The following is a 25,453-nucleotide window of genomic DNA, read 5'->3' as shown; positions in this document are numbered from 1 at the left end:
TTTGTCAGCCAAACATTTTGACAGCCATTTATAATATTAGTTTAAAAAAAAATGAAAGAAAAAAGAAAAAGAATTAGCTTTTTTAAAATGATGAACATAAATAGGGTGAGTAAGCATAAATGAATTTTTATGCTTTCTACTTGTGAAAATGAATTTTAAAGTTTCAAAAAGTAAAATAACTTGTCCATGTTTTCAAGCATGAAGTCAGTATAATTATAGTTATGTGGAAGTAATAGACTTAAGAGCCAACATTTACTGAGCATTTGCTGTGTGGTAAGCACACAAATTATCTCATTTAGTTCTGTAACAGCCTGGGAGGGAAGTACTATTAACGTCCTCATCGTACAAGTGATAAAACCTGAGGTCTGAAAAGACTGAGTAATTTTTGGCACAACGGGGTGGCTCAGTGGTTGAGGGTCTGCCTTTGGCTTAGGTCATGATCCTGGGGTCCTGGGATTGAGTCCCACATCGGGCTCCCCACAGGGAGCCTGCTTCTCCCTCTGCCTATGTCTCTGCCTTTCTCTGTCTCATGAATGAATGAATGAATGAATGAATGAATGAATGAATGAATGAATGAATAAATAAATAAATAAATAAATAAATAAATAAATAAAAAGACTGAGTAATTTTCACAAGGGCACAGAGTTGGGAGGAGACGGATTTGGCACCTGGCTTCAGAAACTTAGTGCTCCACACCATCTTAAGGTGAGATAAACGTATTCTCTGAATCCCAGATACTGGCCTGAAAGCATCTACAAAATTAAAAAACAATCGTGTTTAAAATAAAAACAGTACATGGTGAGGGTAAATACACCAAATGCAATGCGATGAATTAAAATACGCGTGATTAAAACTATTCTTCCCCTGAGCCCTGCGAGAGGACATGTGGATATTTCTGGGGTGTCAGAATTTAATGCAGCCTGAAATGGTTAATTGCATCTCCAAGTAACACACAATCCTGGCTTCATTACCAATTCTGTGCCTGGGTAAGTGGCTTAACTTGCTACAGTCTGTTTTTAAAAAATTAAACATACTTATCAAAATACCAAGAGCATTTCGCCTGTGTATGTATCACACTGGCTTGTATTTGAGGTGAAGCTATAAGAAAAGACATGAAAAAATTCAACTTGCCTTTTCAGGGACAGAGAGTATGGGGGCTTCTTGAAGCCGGCATGGGGCGGGCTCCATCTGCTCTGCACCTGCTGTCTGGGCCTGCTCCTCCGGAGAGGTTTCTTCAGAAAAAGAACAGATGGGAGGGCTGGAGGTAAGTAAAAATGCCACTTTCCAACTCTTAAGAGTTCTGAGTTTCTAAATGCTTCATTCTGCAAGACATTAATCTGTTTTTTTTTTTTTTAATGTCTTATTGAAACATAATATATTACAGCCTTAACCTCATTTTAAACGCAACTGCAGCAGAGCTCTGGCACAGAAGTCATGCAAAGATCGCCTCTGAGGCGATGCCACCCAGGCAGCAAGGGCCGGAATCTATGGCCTGGGGAGCGGGTGCGCGCCCCGGGAAAGCCAGGCAGGGCAGGACGCGCGACCCGCCTTCCAGTGCGCACTGACCCCCGACACCCTGGCCCGGGCTTCCAGCGTGTCTGGGCCACGGCACCTGTCTCCGTGTGCAGGCAGGTGCGGCCTTGCGGGGCTGCGTAGGCCCTGCCGCCGCCCGGGGCCGCCCTCCTCCGCGGGGACCCCACTCTTGGGGAGGACTAGAGTCCGGAGGGGCCGTGTTCCCCACTCACTGAGGCGCCAACACTACCAGGAGCGACATGCTCATCTCTGGGGCCCGGGACCTACCCCGGAGGACACGCAGCGGTGCAACCACCTGAGTCCTCTCTCCACCCGGACGCTGCCCTCGGCTGCTCCTCCCTCCCAGGTGCCCGGGCCGTGGCACGTGTCCCACCTCGGGCTGAGCGGCTTCGGGGACTGGACCCAGCCTTTTTGGGGTGTCGGGACCCCAGGGATGTGGTCTCTTCAGGGTTATAGCATCCCAGAGATGGTGGGCGGGGTCTCCCTTGGGTGACGGGACCTCAGGGACCAGGGGCGGGGAGACGGGATCTCCCCGGGGGTGACAGCACCCCAGGGACAGGGTCTCCCCGGGGTGACAGGACCCCAGGGATGGGGGGACGAGACTCCAGGGATGGGGTCTCCCCAGGGTGATGGGACGCCTGGGATGGGGACAGGATCTCCTTGGGGTGACGGTGACCCGGGAACGAGGACCAGGTCGCTCCAGGGTGACGGGAGCCCAGGGACAAGGCCGGGGTCTCCTCGGGGTGACAGGACCCGCGGATGGGGGGCGGGGAGAGGTCTTCTCTGGGTGACAGGACCAGAGGAGGGGGGCGGGGAGGGGTCATCTTGGGGTAACGGGACCCGAGGACGAGGACGGGGGGGGGGGGGGGGCGGGGTGTTCTCGGAGTGACGGGACCCGGGGACGAGGACGGGGTCTCTCCAGGGTGATGGGACCTCAGGGGCAAGGCCGGGGTCTCCCCGGGTGAGGGACCCCCGCCCCCGCCCCCGGGGCGCCCCGCCCCCGTTCAGCCCCCGCGGCGCCCCTCTCCCGCGGCGCCCCCTGCCCGCCGGCCCGGCCCGGCCCGCCCGGATCCCGGCTGGGAGCGGGCCCCAGGCCGCGGCGCCGCCTCTTCCGCCCTCCGCCGGCCCGCGTGCGTCAGCCTGCGCCGCCCCGCCCCGCCCGCCGCCGCCGCCCGCGCGAGGCCGCCTCAGCCTGGCCCGGGCCTCGAGCGGCGCACGGCGCAGGTCCCTCCCGCCATGGCCCTGGGAGGCGGCAGCACATGGCGGCCGCAGCGGCCATGAGCGCGCCCGCGGCCCGCCCCGGCCCCCCCTAGAGCCCGCCGCCGCCCCGGCCGCGCCACGGCCCCGCCGCCCCCGGCCCCGCCGCCCCCGGCCCCGCCGCCCCGCCGCCCCGCGCCCGCCGCCGCCGCCGCCGCCGCCATGGGCGTGCAGGGCTTCCAGGACTACATCGAGAAGCACTGCCCGAGCGCCGTGGTGCCGGTGGAGCTGCAGAAGCTGGCCCGGGGCAGCCTGGTGGGCGGCGGGCGGCAGCGGCCCCCGCACACGCCGCTGCGCCTGCTGGTGGACGCCGACAACTGCCTGCACCGCCTGTACGGCGGCTTCTACACCGACTGGGTGAGCGGGGGCCAGTGGAACCACATGCTCGGCTACCTGGCCGCGCTGGCCAAGGCCTGCTTCGGCGGCAACATCGAGCTCTTCGTGTTCTTCAACGGCGCGCTGGAGAAGGCGCGGCTGCACGAGTGGGTCAAGCGGCAGGGCAACGAGCGCCAGACGGCGCAGCAGATCGTCAGCCATGTCCAGAACAAGGGCACCCCGCCGCCCAAGGTCTGGTTCCTGCCGCCCGTGTGCATGGCGCACTGCATCCGCCTGGCGCTCATCCGCTTCCACGTCAAGGTGCGGCCGGGGCGGGGGGGCGGGCTGGAGGGGCTCAGCGGGGCGCGGGGCCGGGCGCGCGGGGAGGGCGCGGGGTGCGGCCCCCGCCTCGGAGCGCATCCCGGCCGGGCGCGCGCTCTCCTCCCTCCCCGAGGCGGCCGGGTCGCCGGCCTCAACTTGCAGCCGACGCTCCCTCCGCGAGCGGCTGGGCTCGCGCAGCAACAGGTCTCCGCGCGGGCGAGGGGGCTGCGCGGCGCCGGGGCGCGGTCCCGGGCGCGGGGCGGGAGGGGCGCGCCGCTGTCACCGCGCCCCGCCGGGCGCAGGCTGCCCGAGGCCTGCCCGGGTGGCCCCCGGCGAGGACACGGGGCTGTGTCCGGCTTCCCCCTGACGTGACGGTGTGTGCACGAGAGCTCGCACGATTGCAGGACTCGACACGATGGAATTTTGTCGGTTCTGTGACTTCAGGCCCGGGTGTGTGTGTCTGCTGGGAAAGGCGGCGCCCAGAGTCAGGGCAGAGGGCCACGACTGTGCACGGGGAGGTCGCGGCCACTTTGGGCCGTGCACCCGAGCAATTAGAGCTGCCGTCGCCTCCGGCCGCTCCTCCGTCCCCTTGGCACCAGGCTCCTGGCCGAACGGGGGCCAAGGACAGCTTCCGGAGCCAGCAGCCACTGCAGAGATAACATGTAAATCAATGACCCTCCACTGGAGTTGTGATTGCTTCCCTGTTCCTTGCTTTCTGTTAAAAATTCGGGGGAGGGGGCTGTTTGGGTGTTCTGGCGCCTGCCACTGTGGCTTCCAACTTGTTTGCCCTTCCTTTATTTCTGCCCGAAGACTGCTTGAGCCCAAAGTTTGTGAAATTCACTCTTCCTGCCTGCCGGAGCTGAGATGGTGGTGGGTAAGCCTAAAGTGATAGCGGAAGTCCCACCCCAGTCCTGTTGCAATTGGTGACAGGGCCTCCCAGTCTGCAGGTCGTGGCGCCTGGGAGCTCGGGGATTGGCCTGTGGGCCTGGCACGGTGGCAGCCAGAGTCCCCTGGGAGTTTGGGTGAGAGCCCGGGCTCCAGGGAAGTACTTATCCACCTCCAGAAGATGTCGAGAAAGTATTCAGAGACGGAAACTAGCTCTGAAAAGGCAGGATGAGCTTTCTGGTCAGATGACTTTCAAAGGAACACTGCAAATGTTACAGAGGTTAAGCTTCAGTGTGTACACGGTCTCTGTATCTTTGGAAAGAACTGCTGAATTCTTTTTTAACTGCAGACAAGTGCTTTTATGTTGATATCTGTGCCCCTGTGAATGCGTGGCTTACCCAGAATTCTGACCAATGTGTTCGGAAGCTAGATTTAGGATAATTTCTCACACTTAGGTTTCCAGACACAAGATGATTTTTTTTTTCCTATGGCTATTTTGCTTTAGATAAGCTTTTAACTCCTGGTGTAGAAGCATGTAGTATGGTGCTAGCTGTACAGGTTAGTACGGTAATAGCTTACTTCCCTACTGATCTCTTAACCTGGCAGTTTAAGTGCTTTTTGAGAAATGTCTAGGAAATCTAGCTACTAGAAATTTCTCAGCAGCCACACAAGAGGGCAGGAAGTTTTGGTATCATGGCCCAAAAAGAAAAAGAAAACAAAAGCTTTCCTCAAATCCTCTCCTCCTCAGTTCTGAGAAGCTTGGTCATGTACTTCTGAATGCAGTGTGAGAAAAGGGTGCAGAGGAAAGTCAGCCCGAGGCAGGAGCACCAGTAGAAGCAAGAAATGACATCTTGTAAGGGAGATTAAAAACAAAACAAAACAAAAAAACCCAGCTGTAAAAATGAAACATAATTCTAGGGCCTGTCTGGAAGAATCAGGAAGACAATCTTGTGTGCTTGAGTAGCCCCTGAGGGTGGCACAGTGTTTCTTCTACAAGGATGAGTTTTGAGTTAGAAAAATTTATGTTCAGTGTTCTCTAAGGGAATGAAGCAGCATGTACTGTTTTTAAAAGATGCCCATTAAAACGGTTAAGTCTATTAAAACCTCAATGATGTGTCACCATAGACCTGTTAGAATGGCTAAAACAAGCACTACCAACAACACTAAGTGCTAGCAAGAGTGCTGAGCAGCTGGAAGCATGTCACGTGGCTGGCGGCAATGCTGGCTGGCAAGCAGTGGTAAGTGTGCGCTCACTGTGTGCTCCGGCCGTGCTGCTCCTGGTGAAGCTTTTGTTCACACAGGAACCGAACCATTAACAGCAGTTGTATTTGTAACAGCCAGAATGGAAGTAGCCAAAATATCCTTCAGTGGATGACTACGTAAACAAATGAGTGCATCCGTACTGTGCCGTCCTACTCCTCGTGAAAGGGAGGGTATACGGGTACAGCATCTGACGGGATGGTGAATCTCCAAGGCGGCCCATTATGTTGTGCGAAAGAAGCCAGGCTCAGAGGTGTGACTCTCTTTCTGTGACGTTCTCATGACCCCAGGTCAGTGGTTGCCGGAGGGCAGAGGTTGGGGGAGGGCGTGGGGATGGAGCTTTTTGGGGTATTGGAACTGTTAGGTGCTCTGATGGTGGTGCTAGGAATGTATTTTAAAACCTTAGATCTACACATCAGAAATAAATAAAAGTTAATTTTACTGTATGATAATCAGTAGTTTTTTTCCTGTAGTATTATATAAAATTGACAAAGGAATTGACGGATTTGATGTGAAATGCCACTGTGTCGTGTTGGGTCCATGAGACACATGTCTTAGAAAAATCTACCATCTTGTCGGTCTTCTCTGGGCTTCTGTAAACTGGCAGGAAGGCTTGCTTTCCTGTCAGCTTTGCTTAGAGGAATCTTCTTTGACTTTGGTAGAGGAATAATTGTAATTTTTTGGGTACAGTAGTCATTCTGTTTGTTTAACCATTAGAAGTTGGCTAGTGAATTGGCTAATTTTGTTCAGGTCACTGAACTGCCTGGCCTGAGCTTGGCCTCTGCCGGTTGCTGGGAGTTTCTCCCTTTGTGTGCTTTGAGTCATCACAACCTTTGAAACTTCAGGGAGGGACTGATATGTATTTAAAAATCTTTGTGGCATTAAGTCCCTGGAGCTTCCCTGAATGTTCCTGCCATGAGACTTGGGCCGGCGTGTGGGTTTCTGCTGAAGACCTTCAGATTTTACTTTAGCCTGTGCTCCGGCAGGTCGATTTAAGTCTTGCAAAGTGGAGCCACGCTTCTGCCTTACGTCTGCCGATGTCTGTGAGATGCGGCTGTGGCTTGAGATCTTGGGACGAGGCCACATACCTGATGGGGCAGGGGCTGGCAGCTTCTGGGTTGCCTGCCCTCACGGGGCCATTGGCTGGCCCCGGTTTTGTGCGGTTTTGTATGGGAAGAGACGGGATTGCTGAGTAGGCGACATGTGGGGATAAGCAACTAGTAACCGTCTCAGGAGGGAAATGCTGAGCTGATGCTGAACTGAAGGCAAAGTTCAGTGGCTTTGTGTAAAGATGCCTGGGGGTGTGCCTCCCCACACTCATGCCCAGGTCAGGTCCCGTAGGGCAGTGCCTCTCCGTGTTCTCAGGACCGTGGGAGTAGCTGGCTTCTCTCCAGGAGATGCAAAAACTAGTAGTCACACCTGTTCTCAAAGACCCAAAATTGACCAGGGAATACTTAGGTTCAAAATTGACTACATCATCACCAAAACCAGTTATCCGTTCAAAATGCTTACTTAGGATATTTATTTTCTTGCAGTGTACCCATTTTGGACTGGCTGATCTCAGTCTGGTGTCTTCAAGATTCATCCATGCTGTGACTTTGTGTCTGGTTCCCTCGTTTTTTAAGATTGTGTAGTATTCCATTTGACCACATCTGGCTTATCTGTCTGTCCACGGATGCTTCGGTTGCTCCCCCTTTTGTCTGTTGTGAATAGTGAATCCCGCTGCTGTGAATGGGAGTGCTCTGTTCAAGTGCCGCTTTGGTTCTTTGGGAGATACGCCCAGAAGTGGAATTGGTGGATCACATGGTAATTCCGTGTTTAATTTCTCGAGAAATTGCCATACTGTTTTCCTTGGCAGCTGCCTCCATATATTTTGTATTTTTTAAAAAAGATGTTATTATTTATTCATGAGAGACACAGAGAAACAGGCAGAGGGAGAAGCAGGCTCCCTGTAGGGAGCCTGATGTGGGACTGGATCCCGGGATCATGCCCTGAGCCGAAGGCAGATGCTCAACCCCTGAGCCAGCCAGGCATCCCCATATGTTTTGTATTATACAATACATAATATATTATGTACTACTTCAATGTAGCTTTAATTTTTATCATTATTGTGATCTCACAATACATTATTCAGCAGTTTGCTTTTCTTATAAGGATGTGAAAAATCTTTCTATGTCTGTATAACTCTAATTCTTTTTGATGCCTGCATAGTGCTCCATAGTGTATCTAGCCCCGTGCAAATGGTGTACACACAAATAATGTAGATTCAAGTGTGCGTGTTTTAAAAACCTTACAAGACTATACAGCCAGCATCACCAGACTTCACATTTTTCAAGTAAGCTAGAAATCCAGATTTGTATTTGACATTAACCCATTTAAAAAATGCTGTTTAAGCCAAATGAAATAGGCTGTGGGCTGGATTTTGCTCTTGAACCCCGATTTGTGATTTCAGCACTGATTTCTTTGACACTCATCACCTTGTCTAAATCACTTCCCTGTCCTTGAAGTCCAACTCATCAAAGCCAGCCTTTCTCCTTAGTCTGCCTTGTCAAACCCTTTCCAATGATCAGAGTGCTTCCGTTTCCTGGAGCTCCTGAAATAAGACTTTCCTCGATGCCATGGTTCTCTGCTACTGCTCTTTCTGCGCATAAACCCTAGCATCACCTCTTTGATATAGTGCTGTCTACTTGGGCACACAGCACCTGACAGCCCCACGCCTGCCTGCAGAGATCTGATGGGCCACTGGTGTTGGGCACTTGACACCATGTCTGCTGACCACTCAGTGCCCCCTTGCGCTGAGTGAACCCTGTGTGTGCTTTATCCACCCCAGAGCAGACCCCTGTGATCAGTGGGAAACGTCACTGTTAGGACTTGTAAGGCCGTGTCCCCTCTGCAGCCCCACCCCTTCTGAGCTAGTCTTCATTCTGTTTCTGTTTCATCCTCTGCGCTGGGGCTGCTCTCATTCTGCTTGTCAGGTTCCCTGGTTTGAGCCTTGTGGTCGTCCTCCCTCAGGGTCACCCTCCCTGCTACTCTAGAGGCCCCCTCCCCTGAATTTCACGACCCAGCCTGTTGGGCCCTCTGCCAACCGGGCTGTCTCCCACGTGCCCTTCCTCACTCCAGTGCGCCACCCTGTGAATTCACCAAGGAGCCAGTAGGCCTCGCAAGTGCTTCTACAAACCTGTTGGTGGTATGAAACCAGATTATTGGATATTTACCCGCATTTAGAATAAATGATCTGGAATAATAAAATAGAGCAAAAGGTACACTGCTAGACTTACACTGAGGGTCCCATTTCCTTCACTGCGTCGGAGCAGGGGGGTGGGGGTGGGGGGGGCAGGCGGGCAGACTTGTGTCTCCATCTGACTGGGCCCCGCGCCTGCCGCCCCACTGCAGGGACTCAGCATGCACACCTTGTTGGCGGCACCGCCTGCAGGCTCCTCGGGTTAGTCATTCCTGCAGCGCCTTGAACAAAACCATTAATCCAAGCTCTGTACCAAGGCTCAGACCCTCCTGATCCCAGCTGCTTCCACCTGTCGGCATGGCTCCTGGCAGGACCCCATTTAGGACTTCTCAGCGCTTCAGCTGTACCACGCACAGCTTCCCCACTCTCTGTTGCCCCTCCTTGTCCAGCCACTCACTCCTGGTCAGAATTTCGCTCATACTTTAAAGTCCATCTCAGGAGTTGGCTTCCTTCATGGAGCCTTTTTTGGGGTGTGTATGTGAAGATTTTATTGATTTATTTGAGAGCGAGCGTGTGCATGAGTGGGAGCAGGGGCACAGAGAGAAGTAGAAGCGGGCTCCCTGATGTGGGGCTCCATTCCAGGACCCGGGATCATGACCGGAGCGCCCTGGGCGCCCCGCGTGGAGCTGGGGGTCGTGTGCGCACAGCCATCAAGGCTTCCTGTGCTTGGCTTGGTTATAGCTGCCTGAGTGCATCCCCAGCTGACTGAAGCTGCTTGAGGCCGGAGACTCAGTTTCCTCTTGCAGATGTATAGTATAGGCGCTGGACTTTTTAATCATATATTTGCATTGTTCAGTGTATATAGACAGATGCATTTAATTGTTTTATTTCAACACCTGGATCAATGGCCATTGTGCAAGATTTATTTTCTCACCTTAAATTCCCGATACTATCTTTTCTGACTGGTTCCCAGTGATGATTCATCCTTCCTTTAGCAAATGTTGTATGCCTGTTATTAGCCAGGCACAGAAGAGCGAATGGAATCTTCCAAGGAACTCTTGTTTAATGCGGGCAGGGGGCTCGTTCACTGAAGACTTGGCAAATGCTGCCATCTTGAAATGGACTAGACCAATCTGAGATTCAACTCTACAAAGTCGGAAACTTACATTTTGACGTGTTGTTTTGGAATTAGATTTCTGACAAGGATAGAATTGCTCGGAATTAGCTGAAGTATGAGGAGGTTAGTATAGTAGGCTAACTAGACACTGAGGGCAAATAATGTGGGTGTTTGCTTCACTATTTTTGTCATCTAAATTTTTTTTAAAGTTTAATTTGCATTTTTGTTATATCTACTCATTTTTTTTTTCAAAAATTTATTTATTTTAGAGAGACAATGCATGCGTGTGGGGAGGGGCCAAGGGAGAGAGAAAGGATCTCAGGTGGACTCAGCGCTGACTGTGGAGCCTGTCCTGGGGCTTGATCCCACGACCCTGAGATTGTGACCTGAGTGGAGACCAAGAGTCGGACTCATGACTGCGCCCCCCAAGTGCCCCTCTCATTTATATTTGAGTAATGAAAGAAAATGGGTTTTATTATTGAATAAGCAATGGCGTTAAGGAGATCTATTAAAGAGATTACAGAGAAAAGACGTCTCAGCCTGTTACATGGCCAGGCAGCCACGGTCTGTGCCAGTCTCGCACACTCACATCATCCTCTAAAGGAAGAGTTAAACCTCTGTCTTTTGACAAGTAGGAAGTTACCTCTTGGAGCCAAGCGCCTAGGCTTCCTTCTTAGGAAGATGGGGAGATGGGATACAACCCTCTTTTTATTATTTTCTTAATTTTATTATTTAAGTTGGGGTAAATTAAATATTTTTACTGTTTTAACCACTGTCAGGCATAGGGTACAGTGGCATTAAGTATAACACAGTGTTGTGCAGCCATCCCCACTGTCCATTTCCAGAACTTTTTTGTCTTCCCATGCTGCAAGTCTGTCCCCCCCTAAACACTGACCCCGTCCCCTGCCCCTCCCAGCCCCTGGCGCCCACTGCTTACTCTGTGTCAGAGTTTCACTGCCGTAGGGCCTCATGTAAGAGGAATTACACAGCATCTGTCCTTTTGTGAGCAGCTTACTTGACTTTGCTCAGTGTCCTCAGGGTGTGTCCGTGTTGTAGCAGGTGTCAGGAGTAGGCTGAGTAATGGTCCACTGTGTCCATACAGCACACGTTCTTTATCCATTCATCTGTCAATGGCCGCTTCCACCTTTTTGCTGTTGTAACATTGCTATGAAAATGGGTGTGCAAACACCTGTCTAGTTCCTGCCTTCGATTCTCTCAGCACCTGGAAGTAGAACTGCTGGTTCAAAGGGTAGGTCTGTGTGTGAGACTTTGAGGATCCACAGCATCCGCACCTTGTCACCTTCCTACCTGCAGTGTATGAGGCTTTGCTTTCTCCACATCCTCACCAACATCTGCTTGCTTATATTTGTTTATTTTTTTGATGGTAGCCATCCTAATGGGTGCTGAATGGTATCTCATTGATGTTTTGATTTGCATTTCCTTTATGATTAATGAAGTTGAGAATCTTTTCATGTGCTTCTCCTTTATTTTAAAAGAAATTATTTTTCCTTGCTTTCAAGACCACTGCAGCCAGTTCTTGTAGAATAGGCAAGGGATGCATAAGGGAAGAAGCTGTTCAGCTCTCCTTCTTTCTTGAGGGGGAGAGAGTTCGTTTTTAGAGACATCACTAAAATATGTCATAACTTTAAATTGCCCTTTTAAGTCAACAACAACAATAAAAATCTTCCACCAAATTGGAGTTGATTTCCTCTGTTAGACTTGAGTGAGAGTGGGGAGCTGAGTAATCTCATCCACCCAGGACCTGGCCACTGGAGTTCAAGATCAAGGCATTATTATTATTATTTTTTTAAACAAAAGAATTTAGGTTGACTCATATCCTCTTGTATTCAGGTTAACTTATATCTTCTAAATCTCATAGGTGGCTTGAGGGTGTGTCACATTATTCTCTGAGCTGGTGTAAAACCGTTCTAAAGAAAAATCTCACACAGTTTTTTTCTTGATGTCGGGAAATCTATTTATGACAACTCATAGTGTTTCAGGTCCCATATGTTGGAGAAGTATGAAGAAGCAGATCCTTTCTCATGCAGCTTTCTTAAAGACAAATGGTAGCTGACTTTTATCAGTGTTTATTATTGATGAATGACTGAGCTCGTTAGCTGTCATAGCTGCCCTGTGAGGTGGGGATGGTGTTATTTTGCAGATGAAGAAGTGGAAGTGCAGAACATGTTAAAGTGGGCATTGGGTTCGCCCACCTGCCTCCAGAGACAGAGCCTTCCATGCTAGTACCTTGTCCTAGAGATCAGGAGTGACAGTGCGATGCTGTCATCGGATGGGACAGCCCCATAGCAGTTGTCAGTATTAAATAAGTGGCCATACTTGCGCAGGAAGCTTAGGGAGTTTTGGGGCAGTGTTCCTTGTGAAAATACTGAGTTCTGATGCACCTGTCTTTTCAGTGACACTAACACACGAATGAGATAGAAGCCTGACCTGGGGTCGGGGGTGGGAACCCACAGCGTGAAGTCCCTGAGGCTTAGTACGGCGTCCTGGCTGCTGAGGCTCTTCTGCCCCCATGGCCTGTGTTTCTGGGACCATGTGGGTGTGGAGGCCAGTGAGGCACACTGTGCTTCCTGGGCTGATGGCGGCTCCTCTGCCGGGAGCTAGAGGTGAGGTCTCTTGGGGGGCCCCCTGCATCTGCTGAGCAGTGGCAGCCATGGCGCATCCATGAAGGCCCAGCTCCTCTCTGGTGGCTGTGCTCTCGGCTTTTCCTCACTAAGGCTGTGCAGATTTCCAGGTTTGGCTCACTGTGGGGAAGGAGGTTTTAACCCCTGTACTACCGCTTATTGGACAGTAGGTCTCAGGGCTTCATGGTTTTAGCTTGAAATAACCACCTCAGGATCCTACGTAATGGTTTTTCCTCACTTCCAAAATCAGAACTAAGAACTAGGTGTGTCCATTTCATTAGATGGCACCCAGTTAGTGCCCAGAGCTGGAGGCCAGGAGGAGCAGGGTGCTGTCTGTGGGCAGGTTAGATGGCAGGTGGGCTCCAGAGCAGAGGAGACGCTCAGAAGAGGGTCAGACCCTGCTTCCCTGAAGCTTAACTGTGACGTTGAATTTTATCTTTAATTAAAGACTTGCCTTACAAGTCCTGTTCTGACACAGCCTGGACCCCTTTCCTGTTACAGCTGGACCTTGTAGCAACCCAGTCCCAGCACCCGCTCTTTTTTTTTTTTTTTTTTTTAATTTTTATTTATTTACGATAGTCACACACACACACAGAGAGAGAGATGCAGAGACACAGGCAGAGGGAGAAGCAGGCTCCATGCACCGGGAGCCCGATGTGGGACTCGATCCCGGGTCTCCAGGATCGCGCCCTGGGGCAAAGGCAGGCGCCAAACCGCTGCGCCACCCAGGGATCCCCCAGCACCCGCTCTTTGATGGGTTCCGTGGTGCGTGTCTTGGGGCTTTGTCCCCAGCCCTCCGGCCAGTGGACTTTGTTCCTTGGTTTGCAGATCCGTGGTGACCCAGCTTCACCAGGGGTGGGCTCCTGCTGCCTGAAGCCCACGATCTGCGGAGAGATGTGTTTTCATGTAATAGGCTGTGAGACTGTGCTGTTCATGCCTGTGAATGCTGTGTTCACCTGGTGAAATAGCTTAAAATAGTTTTCCAGCTGGTGTCTTGTAGACTGTTGAGTTTTTTCTTTTTAAAATAAACTTCTTACTGTGGAATAATTTTAGGTTTATGGAAAAGTTGCCAAGATGGTACAGAGGGTTCCCAAATACCCTTCCCTCTGCTTGCCTGCGTGCATGGTAACAGCTTGTGAGCGAGCAGTCACCAAACCAAGAAGCTTGCCCTGCTGTGGTATCGTGTGTTCTTCATTCAGGCCTCATCCCTCCTTCCCCTGGGTCCTCCTAGGCTCTGTGGTGCCCTGTGGCCTTTGGGTGTCAGCTCCCTGGGCCCGTCTGGCCCCGGATAGCACCTCTGCCTCTGCCTCTTTGGTGACCTTGGCACCTTTGATTACTGAGCAGGTATTCTCTAGGCTGCCTGGTGTTTTCTCATGTTTCAGGGAGAATGCCGCGGAGGTGCAGTGCCCTTTGTCACACCGTACCATGCGGGAGTCTGTTGGCATCTGCTCTGTGATACAACTTCATCCCTTTGCTGGTTTGCTTTTTGGGAAGCGTTCCTTTCGGCCAGGCCTGGTTTGGGGGGACGGTGGGGATGAGCTTTGGTTCCTGGGAGGGATTTCACATTATGGTTGGAATTTTTGTGCGGGGCACAGTATGTTTATGTGATTATTTGTTTGGACCAGTATGGGCTTTTGTGTTTGTTTTATACTTCAGGTGGTGACCTGCTGTGATGTTCCTGATGTTGTTGCATATGGTGCTCCAGCTCTGGTGCTGGGAGTCTCAGGTGGGCTCCTGGGTCCTCACGCTCCCTTTCTTCATGTTGTGAGCACCCCTTCCTTTCTGGTATGACAGGTGCATGCTGCAGGGCCGTCTCGGAGGTCCTGCCCTAGCATCACCCATTTTTCTTAAGGGCCCTGATTCCATTTCATGGAGAATGGAATTGAGAAACCATGTCTGGGTGTGGGTGTTCTTGCTTCTGGGGTCTTCTGCTTTTCAGCCCTCTTGACAGCAGGGACGTGTGCGTGTGCACGCCTGACCGTCTGTGAGATCACCTGTACGCCCGTTGGCAGGATGTCTTCATGGCTAAGCCGGCCCCACAGGGTGGGTCTGACGGATGGGGAGACACTGGTGGTCTCGACACTGTCGCCTCACCCCTGTACCCTCAAGATGCACGTCCCCAGAGGAGGTCAGCATGTGTGCAGTGCCTGCCCTCAGGAGCCAGCTTCCACTGCAGATATTGTGCTCTGGGGGTCCCTAGGGCAGTGCCCCCACCAGCTCAGAGAGGTCGGTTCAGACTCTTGTAGTTGGATCCCTACCTTTGCCAGTCTGCATGAACCCTGGGCCCCTGATGCCCGGCGGGTTGGTTTGTGATTTGTATACATTAGGATTCATTCTCCGTGTGGGCCATTCGGATGTAGGGGCTTGGCCAGAGCGCACAGTTGGGTGTGTCCACCAGCAGGCCTCTGGCCCTGACCTGGGTCTTGGGCTTTGTGCCTCGGCCCCACCACACTTTTGGTACCTGCCTGTCAGGAGGATCTGTTACCTCATGATCTTAAGGCCTTATTGCCTTTCATTGGGTCAAGGCCTGTGGGAGAGAGTCCTGGAAATCTGATGTTGAAGGAAACTAGATGTCTGTGAACTGTACGTTTCTGGTGGGCAGTTGGGTGTCGAGCCAGACCCTGGACCTGGCGTCCCGCTTCTGTGCCCTTGGCTGGCACTCAGGGCGGGAAAGGTGAGCAGGACAGGCACAGTCCAGTCCACCTTGCCCTGAGGCCTGATGCCCGAGCCAGTGCTTGTGGCCTGCATCTCCCGGGAGGGACGTCAGTTGGTCAGTTCTCGTGGGCAGCTGCCCGAGCCGGCTGTGCTCTGCCGGAGGGATAAGGTGTGGTTAATCATTTGTAAATCAGAATTGTAATGAATTAATAAGAGCTTGTTCATGTTGCTTTTTAATGCCGAGTGAACCCAGATGTTCTGAAGGACTGGGAGCTGCGGGACGGTGGGTGGAGGCTGTAGGGGAGAGCCCCAGGCCTGGTGTCCGGCCCGCAGGCCGCTGGCTTCTGTTGGGTGCATGAACCTCACTGGCTGTGCGGGCAGTCCCTCAGTGGGCCTCCGGCTGGCTCCTTCCATTTGGTGCTGGCCACGGGCCTGATGCCAGGTTAGGCCCTAGGTTGGCCGATAGCAGGGGCACGCCTTGTCATCTTTAGGAAGGAAGAGCATCCGTCCCCGGTGTGGGGACGCTGAGGTGGCCAGTGTGGGTGCTGCTTCAGCTTCTTTATTAATTTTTTTTTGTTTAAGGAGGTTCTCATGAAGCTTAACTGCACCATCCTGATACAACTGTGGTGTTTGCTTTGTCCCTGGCAGCAGCTGTGCGTGGCTCTGTGTACGGGGCAATGGTCATGAACAGATGAACAAAACAGGGTTTTGTCGAGAGCTCTCTCTGTGTTTCTGCACAGCCTGCAGGCTCTAGGCCTACCCAGCTCCCGGCGTTTGCTCACATTCCCCCGGGTGCCTGCTCTGACCTCTGATGCTCCCAGCACTGCTGCAGTGCCTTGGCTTCTTAGGCTCCGTTTCCTGGAGTGAGATCACCGGGTCAAAGAGCACGAATATTTACACTGTGGAAGTGCGCTGCCGATGGGATGATTGTTGTATGTTGTAGGTCTCCGAAGCCTCCCTTCAGACCTGCCACAGGAGCCCGTCCTGCCTCCGTGCCGCTCACCTCAGGCCAGTGCACCTGCTCTTCTCCTTGGGGCGGTCGTGCAGCCCGGTGACTGGCATGGGGGCACTTAAGGGGGACAGTGGCCCCGGCCCCAGCGTCTGGGACACTCACTGGTTTAATAAACTCCCACAAGATACATATCTTGAGCGTATAGTGTGCCCGTCCTGCACTTAATTCTGCCCCCTGCCCCCGGGATGCCTGGCTCTGAAGCAAGTGGCCACGTAGCCTCTTCTGGAACTCCTTGGAGGGGTGGGGGCAGAGGGGTCACTCACAGCTCCTCTCATTTCAGGGCTTCGGGGAGGGGGGTGGATTGTGCACATTTATGATCAGGGTGCCTGGACCACAGCCAGGGATTGCTGGTGATTCAGAAACACTGTAAGACGCTGTAAGATGTCGCTGTTGTTACAAAGTTCTGTGTCCCGAAGTTGTGGGACGCCCAGGTTGTGGGAGGCCCAGGGCTTGGGCTGGGAGAGATGGAGCTGGCCTCATTTCAGAATTTTCTTAAATTATACTTTTCTATTTTAGTGAAGGCGCAGAGTTTTTAGATTAAGGGATGAAAGTGCGTTCTTCTAAGAAATAGAAATAAATTGACTAAATGTTTATATTTTTCTTATGAAGTAAAACATTTTTATAAAAATATTTATCAAGAGAATGCAGTAAGTTACTTTTCCTTGAAATATGCATCTTTAAAGGGTTTGCCTTGCTTCTAAATGAGATGTCATTATAACTGACTTTCCAACCAAACACGGCAGTCCCCATCCTGTGAAGTTTGGTGAGAAACGGGAGCGCTCCACGGTGTGCCCAGCAGATGACCCTTGAACACTTGTACTTTTTGTTTTTGTTTTTGTTTTTGTTTTTTTTTAAATTTTTTTTTTTTTATTTATTTATGATAGTCATACAGAGAGAGAGACTGGCAGAGACATAGGCAGAGGGAGAAGCAGGCTCCATGCACCGGGAGCCTGATGTGGGATTCGATCCCGGGTCTCCAGGATCGTGCCCTGGGCCAAAGGCAGGCGCCAAACCGCTGCGCCACCCAGGGATCCCCTACTTTTTGGATGTGGTTTAGTTTCACATTGGGCAGCATAGTTCTAGACACTTAGGGTTAAGGTCATGTGTTTTCTGCCTTCAGGGCTCTTTGGAGAGCCAACTTTCTTTCCACTGTTAGGCAAGTCACCTGATTTAGATGGAAATTATACGTTCTCAGATACCTTATCTATTGTTAGAAACAAAGTATCTGCCAGATTTCAGTTGGTTAAATGAGTTTGGGAAACAGTAGAAGAATTGATTGTCTTCGACTTTATATATTTTAGGAAAGTGTTTTTCAAATGCCTTTTGGTAAGTTTTGGGGAGTAGAGAGGTTCCCAGGGCCTTTTACCTTTCCACGTGTGTTACCCCCTGCCCTTCCTGTGCTACTGTCCTCGGGACACCTGGGTCCTGGGATGACTGGGTCCTTGAGATGCTCTGGTCCCATCGTGCCCTGGTCCCTGGCGGACCACTCACCCTGGGAGAGGCAGGACAAAGGGAGAAGTTGTGGTTTGTAGGTTTTTTTTTTTTTTTAAGATTTTATTTATTTATTCATGAGAGACACAGAGAAAGGCAGAGACACAGGCAGAGGAAGAAGCAGGCTCCATGCAGGGATCCCGATGTGGGACTCGATCCTGGGACTCCAGGATCACGCCCTGGGCTGAAGGTGGGCGCTAAACCGCTGAGCCACCCAGGGGTCCCCACGGCTTATAGTCTCGAGCACTAAGCAGGCAGTGAGTTCTGGCCTGGCCTGCGGTCTGCCCTGGGTCTCCGGCTGCAGCACCAGGTCTGATCCTTTGCCCAGGTTAACCATGTGACAGTGATGTTTGAAAGGGCGAGTGTTCACCCTGACTACTGTCCCCATATGCAGAGTGCTTTAGTGTGAGTAGTAACTAGTAGATCTGTAGGTGATGGGTAATGCTTGGCTTTTCTGTAAAAAATAAATAAATAAATAAAAATCCTTCTGATTATTTTACCTATTTGGCATATTTCTACTTTGAAGAAGTTACTTGGTTTTACCAGGGTGGCTGGCTTCTGTCTCCTGCTTTGACACTTCTTTGTTTTCCCCGTGTCCCTGTTTCCTGTCCCTCATTTCCCTCAGAATACAGTTATGGTGATCAGCGGACATTGGGTATTTTTTGGCAGGGCCATTTTTGAATTTGACAAGAAATGGGCAGTTAACTGGCGGTCTTGATGGGATTATTGTCACTAACTGGGAGGCTCCTACATAGATTGCTCACGTGCGCAGTGTGCCGCACCCTTTATTATGGTTCTTGGACACTTTGGCTCTTTCGGGTGTTTCTGTGCCCAGGATTTGCAGATTCTGCACAGAGGGGTGTACGTGGGTACTGTGGCGGGCTGGCTTTGACCACATGCTCCTCTCGTTTGCACAGGTGGCGCAGAGCATTGAGGACCATCATCAGGAAGTGATTGGTTTCTGCAGAGAGAATGGTTTCCACGGCTTGGTCGCTTATGACTCCGACTACGCGCTGTGCAACATCCCTTACTACTTCAGTGCCCACGCCCTCAAGCTGAGCCGGAACGGGAAAAGTCTCACCACGAGCCAGTATCTGATGCACGAGGTCGCCAAGCAGCTGGACCTGAACCCAAACCGCTTCCCTATCTTCGCCGCTCTGTTAGGTAGGTGGGCAGTGTGAATTGGCTTTGTTTGGTAGGATTCTTTGCCGGGAACACACTGGAATTTTAGAGTCAGCGCTGGGACGCTGTGGGGAGCCCCCTCCTTAGTGCTGCTCCTTGCCTGGTATTAGTTTTTGGTGTTGTTGATAACGTGCTACTTCTGTTTTTAAGTATTTGTTTCCGTGTTGTTCTGTCTGGGGTGGAAGACTGATTTTGTGAATAAATTCACTAATGCTTTGGGGAAAGTGCTATTTTAAAATCACAAATGTTAAGCACATTTTCACAATGAAAATTAGACATTTAATCCTTTGGCATAAGTCATGTTCATTAGAGAGGAAAATGCTGTGAGCTCAGTGCTGCTGCAGGTTTCAGCATGTGGAAGACACTCACCACTTTGAAAGGAAACAGCAGACCTGAGCTGCGTACCTTGCCTCCAACACATGCATTTCACATGTCTGTAGAAACTCCCTTAGAGCAGTTCTTCATGCTGGATACCTAGAAAAGAGGAAGTTTTACATATTAATTCATTCATGTAAAAATGACTTCCCAGTAGTTATATATTCATCTATCACTTTTGTTTGCACTTTTCAGTTTTTTTCTGCCTTTTCTGTCCTGTCCTGGTCTTGTACTTGTAGCTTGGACACCCAGCACTAGTGGCTGGTTTTGTAGGAATTGTGCCCACAGGATGGATGGGCCTCGTGCAAGCCGGGCCCTCCTGGGGCTTCAGTGAGGGGCAGGGGGCGCTTGGGACGTGCTGGCCCCATGTGACTGCCCCAGGGCCTCCAGATGAGTGGGATTGTACATGTTCCCCATGTGTCCTCTCTGGAGTATGTAGGATGGCAGTCCTCCTGTGGGCTGATTAGGTCTTGTAAACATTCCAAAAAGTTTTACACAGTTAAAAATTACACTGAGGTAGCCATGAATTCTTGTGTATTTGGTGATGGCGTTTTAATAGGTGTTGTTCATATGGCTTTTTCTGTCCATTTTCTCAGGGAACTCTTAGGACTCAGGATTTGGAGAATTAAAACTAATTTTCTAAATATACTTTCATATTTCCAAATATCAAAATCTGGAAAGCATATTCTCTGATGTTAAAAGTGATTTTTTTAAAGCAGGGCTATTCTGAAAAGTTTCCTGTTCATTTAAATGTTACACAAAATGACTTTGGCAGATTAAGTGACTGGAAAATCAGATGCTTGCAGCGTATTGGGATTCCCCAGCTACTGTGACATACGGGGGGGGTGTTTGTTTCTTGTGTTTGAGAAATGTTGAATGTATTTCTTTTTTTCTTAGATTTTTATTATTTTTTATTTTATTTTTATTCATGAGACAGAGAGAGAATGGCAGAGACACAGACAGAGGGAGAAGCAGGCTCACTGTGGGGAGCCCCATGCAGGACTTGATCCCAGGACCCCGGGATCACGCCCTGAGCCAAAGGCAGATATTAAAGCCCTGAGCCACCCAGGCGTCCCTTTTGACTGTATTTCTTAGGAGATAGTGCAAACTCTGTATTCTTCTACCTAAATTATCCTGTGAAGTCCTAAAATGAATGAAAAACAATAATAACATTTTGAATAGTAACGAATTTACGGCTCGGGATTTCTTTTAAAAATTTAGACAAGTTATAGGTAAACTCTTAATTGGGTGAGCATTTTTAGATTTTGTGTAAAAGTTTTAGTGTCCTCAAATGAGATGGAGTATTTTCCTTTTCCTCTTTGTGATGGGCAATGTAGCCAGAGGAGTTGTTTTGTTTTAGAGAGGGCGGGTAACATATTCAATAAGTCTGTGACCCAAATTTTAATAGACGACTACTGATGTTGGAATTGGTTTCATATTTTTTCAGATAGAAGCTTTAAAAAAAAAAATCTCAAGTTGCATCATGCTTCCCAGTAAAGCTATGTGCAGCCTGTGAGCCTGGGAAGGCAGTACGAAGCTCAGTAGGGCAGGGAGGACATACCTTTGCTCCTCTGGACGTCTGCGTCGAGTTCTGGCATGTTTAGAATATTAGGATTAATTGGTTAATTACTAAGAATTCAGCTTGTTCTTCCTTTTAGTAGCTAGTTAATGAATCTGCCTTCTCAGTGTGGAGGGGACTAAATCATATAAAACTCACAGTCATTCAGGACGTTGCCACTTTTAAATGGCACTGAGGGCACGAACACATGGAGGATGTTGGTGTGCTGGCATCCATGCACTACCTGACGGGAGAGTGTTCCCCAGAATACAGCTCCTGACCAAACGCAGTTCTGATTTCTGACACAGCCCGGGTAAGAGGGCATGCAGCCGAGTGGCATTCCTGACACTGGTGTGGTCTATGCTTCATCGTCTGTGGGTGGTGGCAGGAGTGACGGAGGAGGTGTGACCCATATCATGTAACCTTGCTTAGAGAGATCCTGGCAGTGGGTGGTCTGCCCCTGCTGTGGAACCCGGTTGACAGGGTGCAGCGTGGAGCCTAGGGTCTCATGAGCAGATGGAGGCTCATATCCTGGTACCCTGGCCTCGCCAGCCTGCCCTTACCCCTGCCCAGCCAAGTCACTTCGGTTTTTATGCAGTCAGTTGAGATGGAAAGCAATTGGAACCGTCCTGGAAATCCGTGTCGTCCTGCGGCAGCTGCACAAGCTGTCCCCACTCTGTGTGGCTCTGTGTGAAATGACGATGAAGTACTTCCGGTTGTGTTGTAGAGGTTACATGTGCTGTGTCCAACCGAGGAGGCGACCCCAGTGACTGTAGGGTGTGGAGGGAACCCCCAGGTCACCTTCGGGTTCTGACATGCAAAGCTGTCACTGCTGGGATGTTTCTTACCATGCCGTGTCTGTGTTGCAGGGAATCACATTCTGCCTGACGAAGACCTGGCTTCCTTCCACTGGAGCTTACTTGGCCCAGAGCATCCACTAGCCTCACTGAAGGTACACGTTCCTTTCGTCTCCAACATTGGTGGCCGCCAGCTGTGGAGTTGCTGTCTCTTTAATGATGCGCGAATGATGTTCCATCATTGTAGAAGGAAATAGGCCGCACAGTTAGTGATACCACGCTTCCCTCGCTTCGGGACCAGCACTGCCTCGGGAAGTGCGCCACCTGCTTTATCTCGTTTCCAACACTTATGCTTTAGGGAGATTTAGGAAAGTCCTTAAAAGTTTCCTTAGAGGAATTCAGGCCGTGTTCCTAAGTAGGTGGAAATCTTTAGCTAAAGGTTTTTTGTGTTTGATGCATATTAATGTTTTCAATAGAGTAACAGAGTCAGCTGTCACTTAGATCATGTCTTAGCATAGTTTGATAAATTTCATACCTTCTGTAATTTTCTAAAATTATAAAAGTCTGGTTAATAATTATGGTTTCAGAGTTTGGATGATGGAGGAGACCTAACCAGGTTCATTAGAGAAATGTCCCCTTTGTATGTTTCATTAACACTCTATGTTTTTATCTTTCTTGCCTTCCCATTGTGAAAGCAAGGCGTGTCAGGAACACATGGTTTTCTGAAGTGGGAGGGCCACGGGGACGCCGTAGGCGTATTGCTGGCAGCTCTGGGACTCCGAGTCCCCTTTGCTGTGGTCACCGCTGTTCTTATAGAGGGCACCCAGGCCTGGCTTCCTGAGTGAAGGGGGAGCTTGGGACGGTTCCCAAAGGCACTTCTGTGAAATCCTGTCTCCCGCCAGATGCAACACCCCCTGCCCCGCTGTAAACCGTCTCCTGTGGTGGGTGGTTTCAAATTGGTTTTGTGTTTTAACTGGGAGTGAACTTTGGAGAAACTTGGTCATTCAGGTGCATCTCTTTCCTGCCTCCTCCTCTGGCTGCTTGCCACCTGAACCCTCTCTGCTGGTGTGCTGGCCATCGGGATACTTTCCCAGTCGTTCTAATGGTTCCCTGGGCCAGGAGTTTTCAGCTTCTGTCTGAAAGTTAGTTTTTCTCCTCTTGTTTTCCTTTTTTGTTTAAGATTTTATTTATTTATTCATGAGAGACCCAGAGAGAGGCAGAGACACAGGCAGAGGGGAGAAGCAGGCTCCCTGCAGGGAGCCCAATGTGGGAGTCCATCCCAGGACCCCAGAGTCACAACCTGAGCTGAAAGCAGATGCTCAACCCCTGAGCTACCTGGGCATCTCCAGAATCACTTGTTTTCTATATGTTTTCTGTCCTTGAAGGAGAGAAGCTTTTTTCCTGCCATTGGCTGTAGTATCATTGCTGTGGCCCTGGTGGTTCCATTGCCGCCTGAAGGCAGGTGCTGTGCACATCATGTTTGCCGGGCACGAGGAGAAGGCTACCTTTTTCCAGGGTTCGGGCAGCCTTGGGGTGTGGGAGGGCTCCCGGGATCCCAGGCCCCATGTGCATCCCAGCTGAGCTGGCCTTGGTCTCATGTCAGAGGTCACACAGTAGCGCTGCTTGTGGGGTGAGTGGGCAGTAGGCTCAGTCTTCCAACAGGTCATGAACATCATTATCATGTGCTTTTCCCAACTTTGTGTTTAGAAAAATACCAAGTATGTGAGAAGGTGAAATAGACGATGTCCATCCATGTACCTACTTGGTCCTACAGTTAATGTTTTGCCATAAAGTCTGTTTACATCTATCTTTGTTTTTTAGCTCTGCTATTTGGAAGTAAGTTGCAGAGACCCTAACACGTCATCTGTGAAAACCTCAGTTTGTATCATAAAGCTGATCTGTTCCATGCTCATGTGACTGTTAGCAGTAGATCCTCACATCCTGTGGGGTGAAGTCCATGCTCATGTTTCTCCAGTGTCCCTGCAAGTCATGGATGGTGTGCGTGTTGTTTCTAAGTTAGGATCCCTCAGGTCACGTCCTGAGCGCCGGCACATCTGGCTTGCAGTGCACATGCTGCACTGTGTTTATGTTTTGGCCTCTTGTGTGCATGTCCTGTGTGCAGCACCATCTGGGCTTCGTGGCGGACATGGGGCAGTTGGATGGGATGGTGTCCCTTCTCATCAACACCCTGCACCATTCATATCCTGTCTGCTTCATCCCTCTTACGGAAGTAACCACACATTTTGAGACTTCGGTTAGTTGTTGTGACACTTTGTAGTGATTTTTAACCATCTGTGGTCCATACAGCTTTCACAGGCCTCTGACTCGTGCCCCCACAGGCATGTTCCTGACCCTCTGCCCCACTGTGCTGCATTTTGCCAGGGTCACTCCCACCAGATTGCTGTTTCCAAAGAGGCTGTTCTGTGAATTGCTCACCTGGCGAGCCTGGAACATCAGTCTTCACCCTCCCACTGCGACCTCCTTGCCCACGGCTCTGGGTTGCTAGAACAGCGTGTCTGGGCTGGGCCTGTGGGCACAGACAGCCAGATTGCGGGGTGGTACCTGCAGACGGCAGCTAGGAGGGGACAGGCCCTGTGTGGCATGCTGCTAGTTAGGGTTGTGGTCACTGGGGTGGGAGGGCTGTGCTGAACACATGCGGAACCTAAAATCTCAGGGAGTGGCAGAAATTGCAGGGGGAGGAGGTGGCTGGGCAGGTGCTGAGCTTTTCAGTTGTTCAGTTTCCCTGTGAAGTGATGCTGGTAAGGTGACATCAGATTTCTTAGACTTGATTTCATTTGTACTCAGGACAGTAGACAGCCATGTTATGTGACGGAAAATTCTAGAACTAAGGGTGAGGCCTTTGGGGGTTGTGGTCGGCCCTGGTGGGAGCACCTCCCACCCGTAAGCTTGGCTGAGTGAGTGCCCTTTCTTTGGGATTTTCTTGCTCCGTGATTTTGAGTTCTAGTAAGTGGTAGGATTTTTATTTTGGGTAAGCATTTAGTTTTAATTTTAGAAATATTTTTAATTTGGACCATTAGTTATAGTTACAGGTCTTTGTATCATTTTAATGGTTTTGTGTTCTGAAAGTTCATGTTTAGTTCATGCACTTGGAGATTTTATTATCGTGGTGTTCTCAGAAACAACCCTAGGTATGTCTGGCACGGAGCCCCATCCGCTGCTGTTTAGGGGCCCCCCCAGCAGGTGTGTGGTGGTCTTGCCGCCCTGGGCTTCCTGCCCGTGCTGCTGTCCTGCGTGGATGATGGGTCTCTGCCCATCCACCATGCATCACCTGTAGCAGGCAGACGCCAGGGCCCCCCAAGTTCTTGGCCGTTGGAACAGCCCCCAAGCCCCCTGGCCTCTGCCTCTTCTTGGAGCTCTGACCAGCTTGGCCTGTGCCTGGCTCCCTTCCTGGTTCCAGTGTTGTTCGGTGTTTGTAACCCGCTTACCTTTCTCGGGCGAAGCTGGACACCAGGATGATCGTCAGGTCCCATCAGGAACATGGAGTTTAAAATTCTACCAAGCATTTCCCCTAAAGTTTCTCTGGCTTTGTATTTTTTTATGTGTCATTGTCTGCCACCAGAAGTCACTGAGGAATCCTTTGTATAAGGGTCTTTAGGATAGGGTGCAGCCGTTGACCCTGGGGAGGAGGGAGTCGGGTTCTGGAACAGTGTCCTGGCAGGGTCCTCAGGGTCACAGGGTGGACAGTTGGGCTGTCCTGTCTCACTGTGTAGCCCACACGACTGCAGTGCTCCTGATGCTTGGCCATTCTCCCCCTCCTGGCTTCCTTGATGAGGCAGCATGAGGCTGGGTGTCCGGCCAGCCTGAGTCCTCAGGCCGTGGTGCCTGGCCCCCTGTGGGTTTCACGCCATGCA

General features: G+C 50.8%; 1 protein-coding gene across 1 annotated transcript in view; it reads left to right on the top strand.

Annotated features, from left to right (window-relative positions):
* The first annotated feature begins 2,724 nt into the window (after positions 1-2,724).
* The window catches only part of FAM120A (family with sequence similarity 120A), an 88,190-nt gene continuing 65,461 nt past the window's right edge, over positions 2,725-25,453 (top strand). Inside the window, exons 1-3 of the mRNA XM_041745986.1 lie at positions 2,725-3,426; positions 18,587-18,833; positions 21,654-21,736. Coding sequence (XP_041601920.1) covers positions 2,953-3,426; positions 18,587-18,833; positions 21,654-21,736 — 804 coding nt within the window. The 5' untranslated portion in view covers positions 2,725-2,952. The remainder of the gene's footprint in view (positions 3,427-18,586; positions 18,834-21,653; positions 21,737-25,453) is intronic.

The sequence above is a fragment of the Vulpes lagopus genome, chromosome 2 (genome assembly GCF_018345385.1).
Source record: "Vulpes lagopus strain Blue_001 chromosome 2, ASM1834538v1, whole genome shotgun sequence".
NCBI lineage: Eukaryota > Metazoa > Chordata > Mammalia > Carnivora > Canidae > Vulpes > Vulpes lagopus.
The sequence above is the reverse complement of the archived record's forward strand: the minus strand, read 5'-3'. Positions and strand labels throughout refer to the sequence as shown.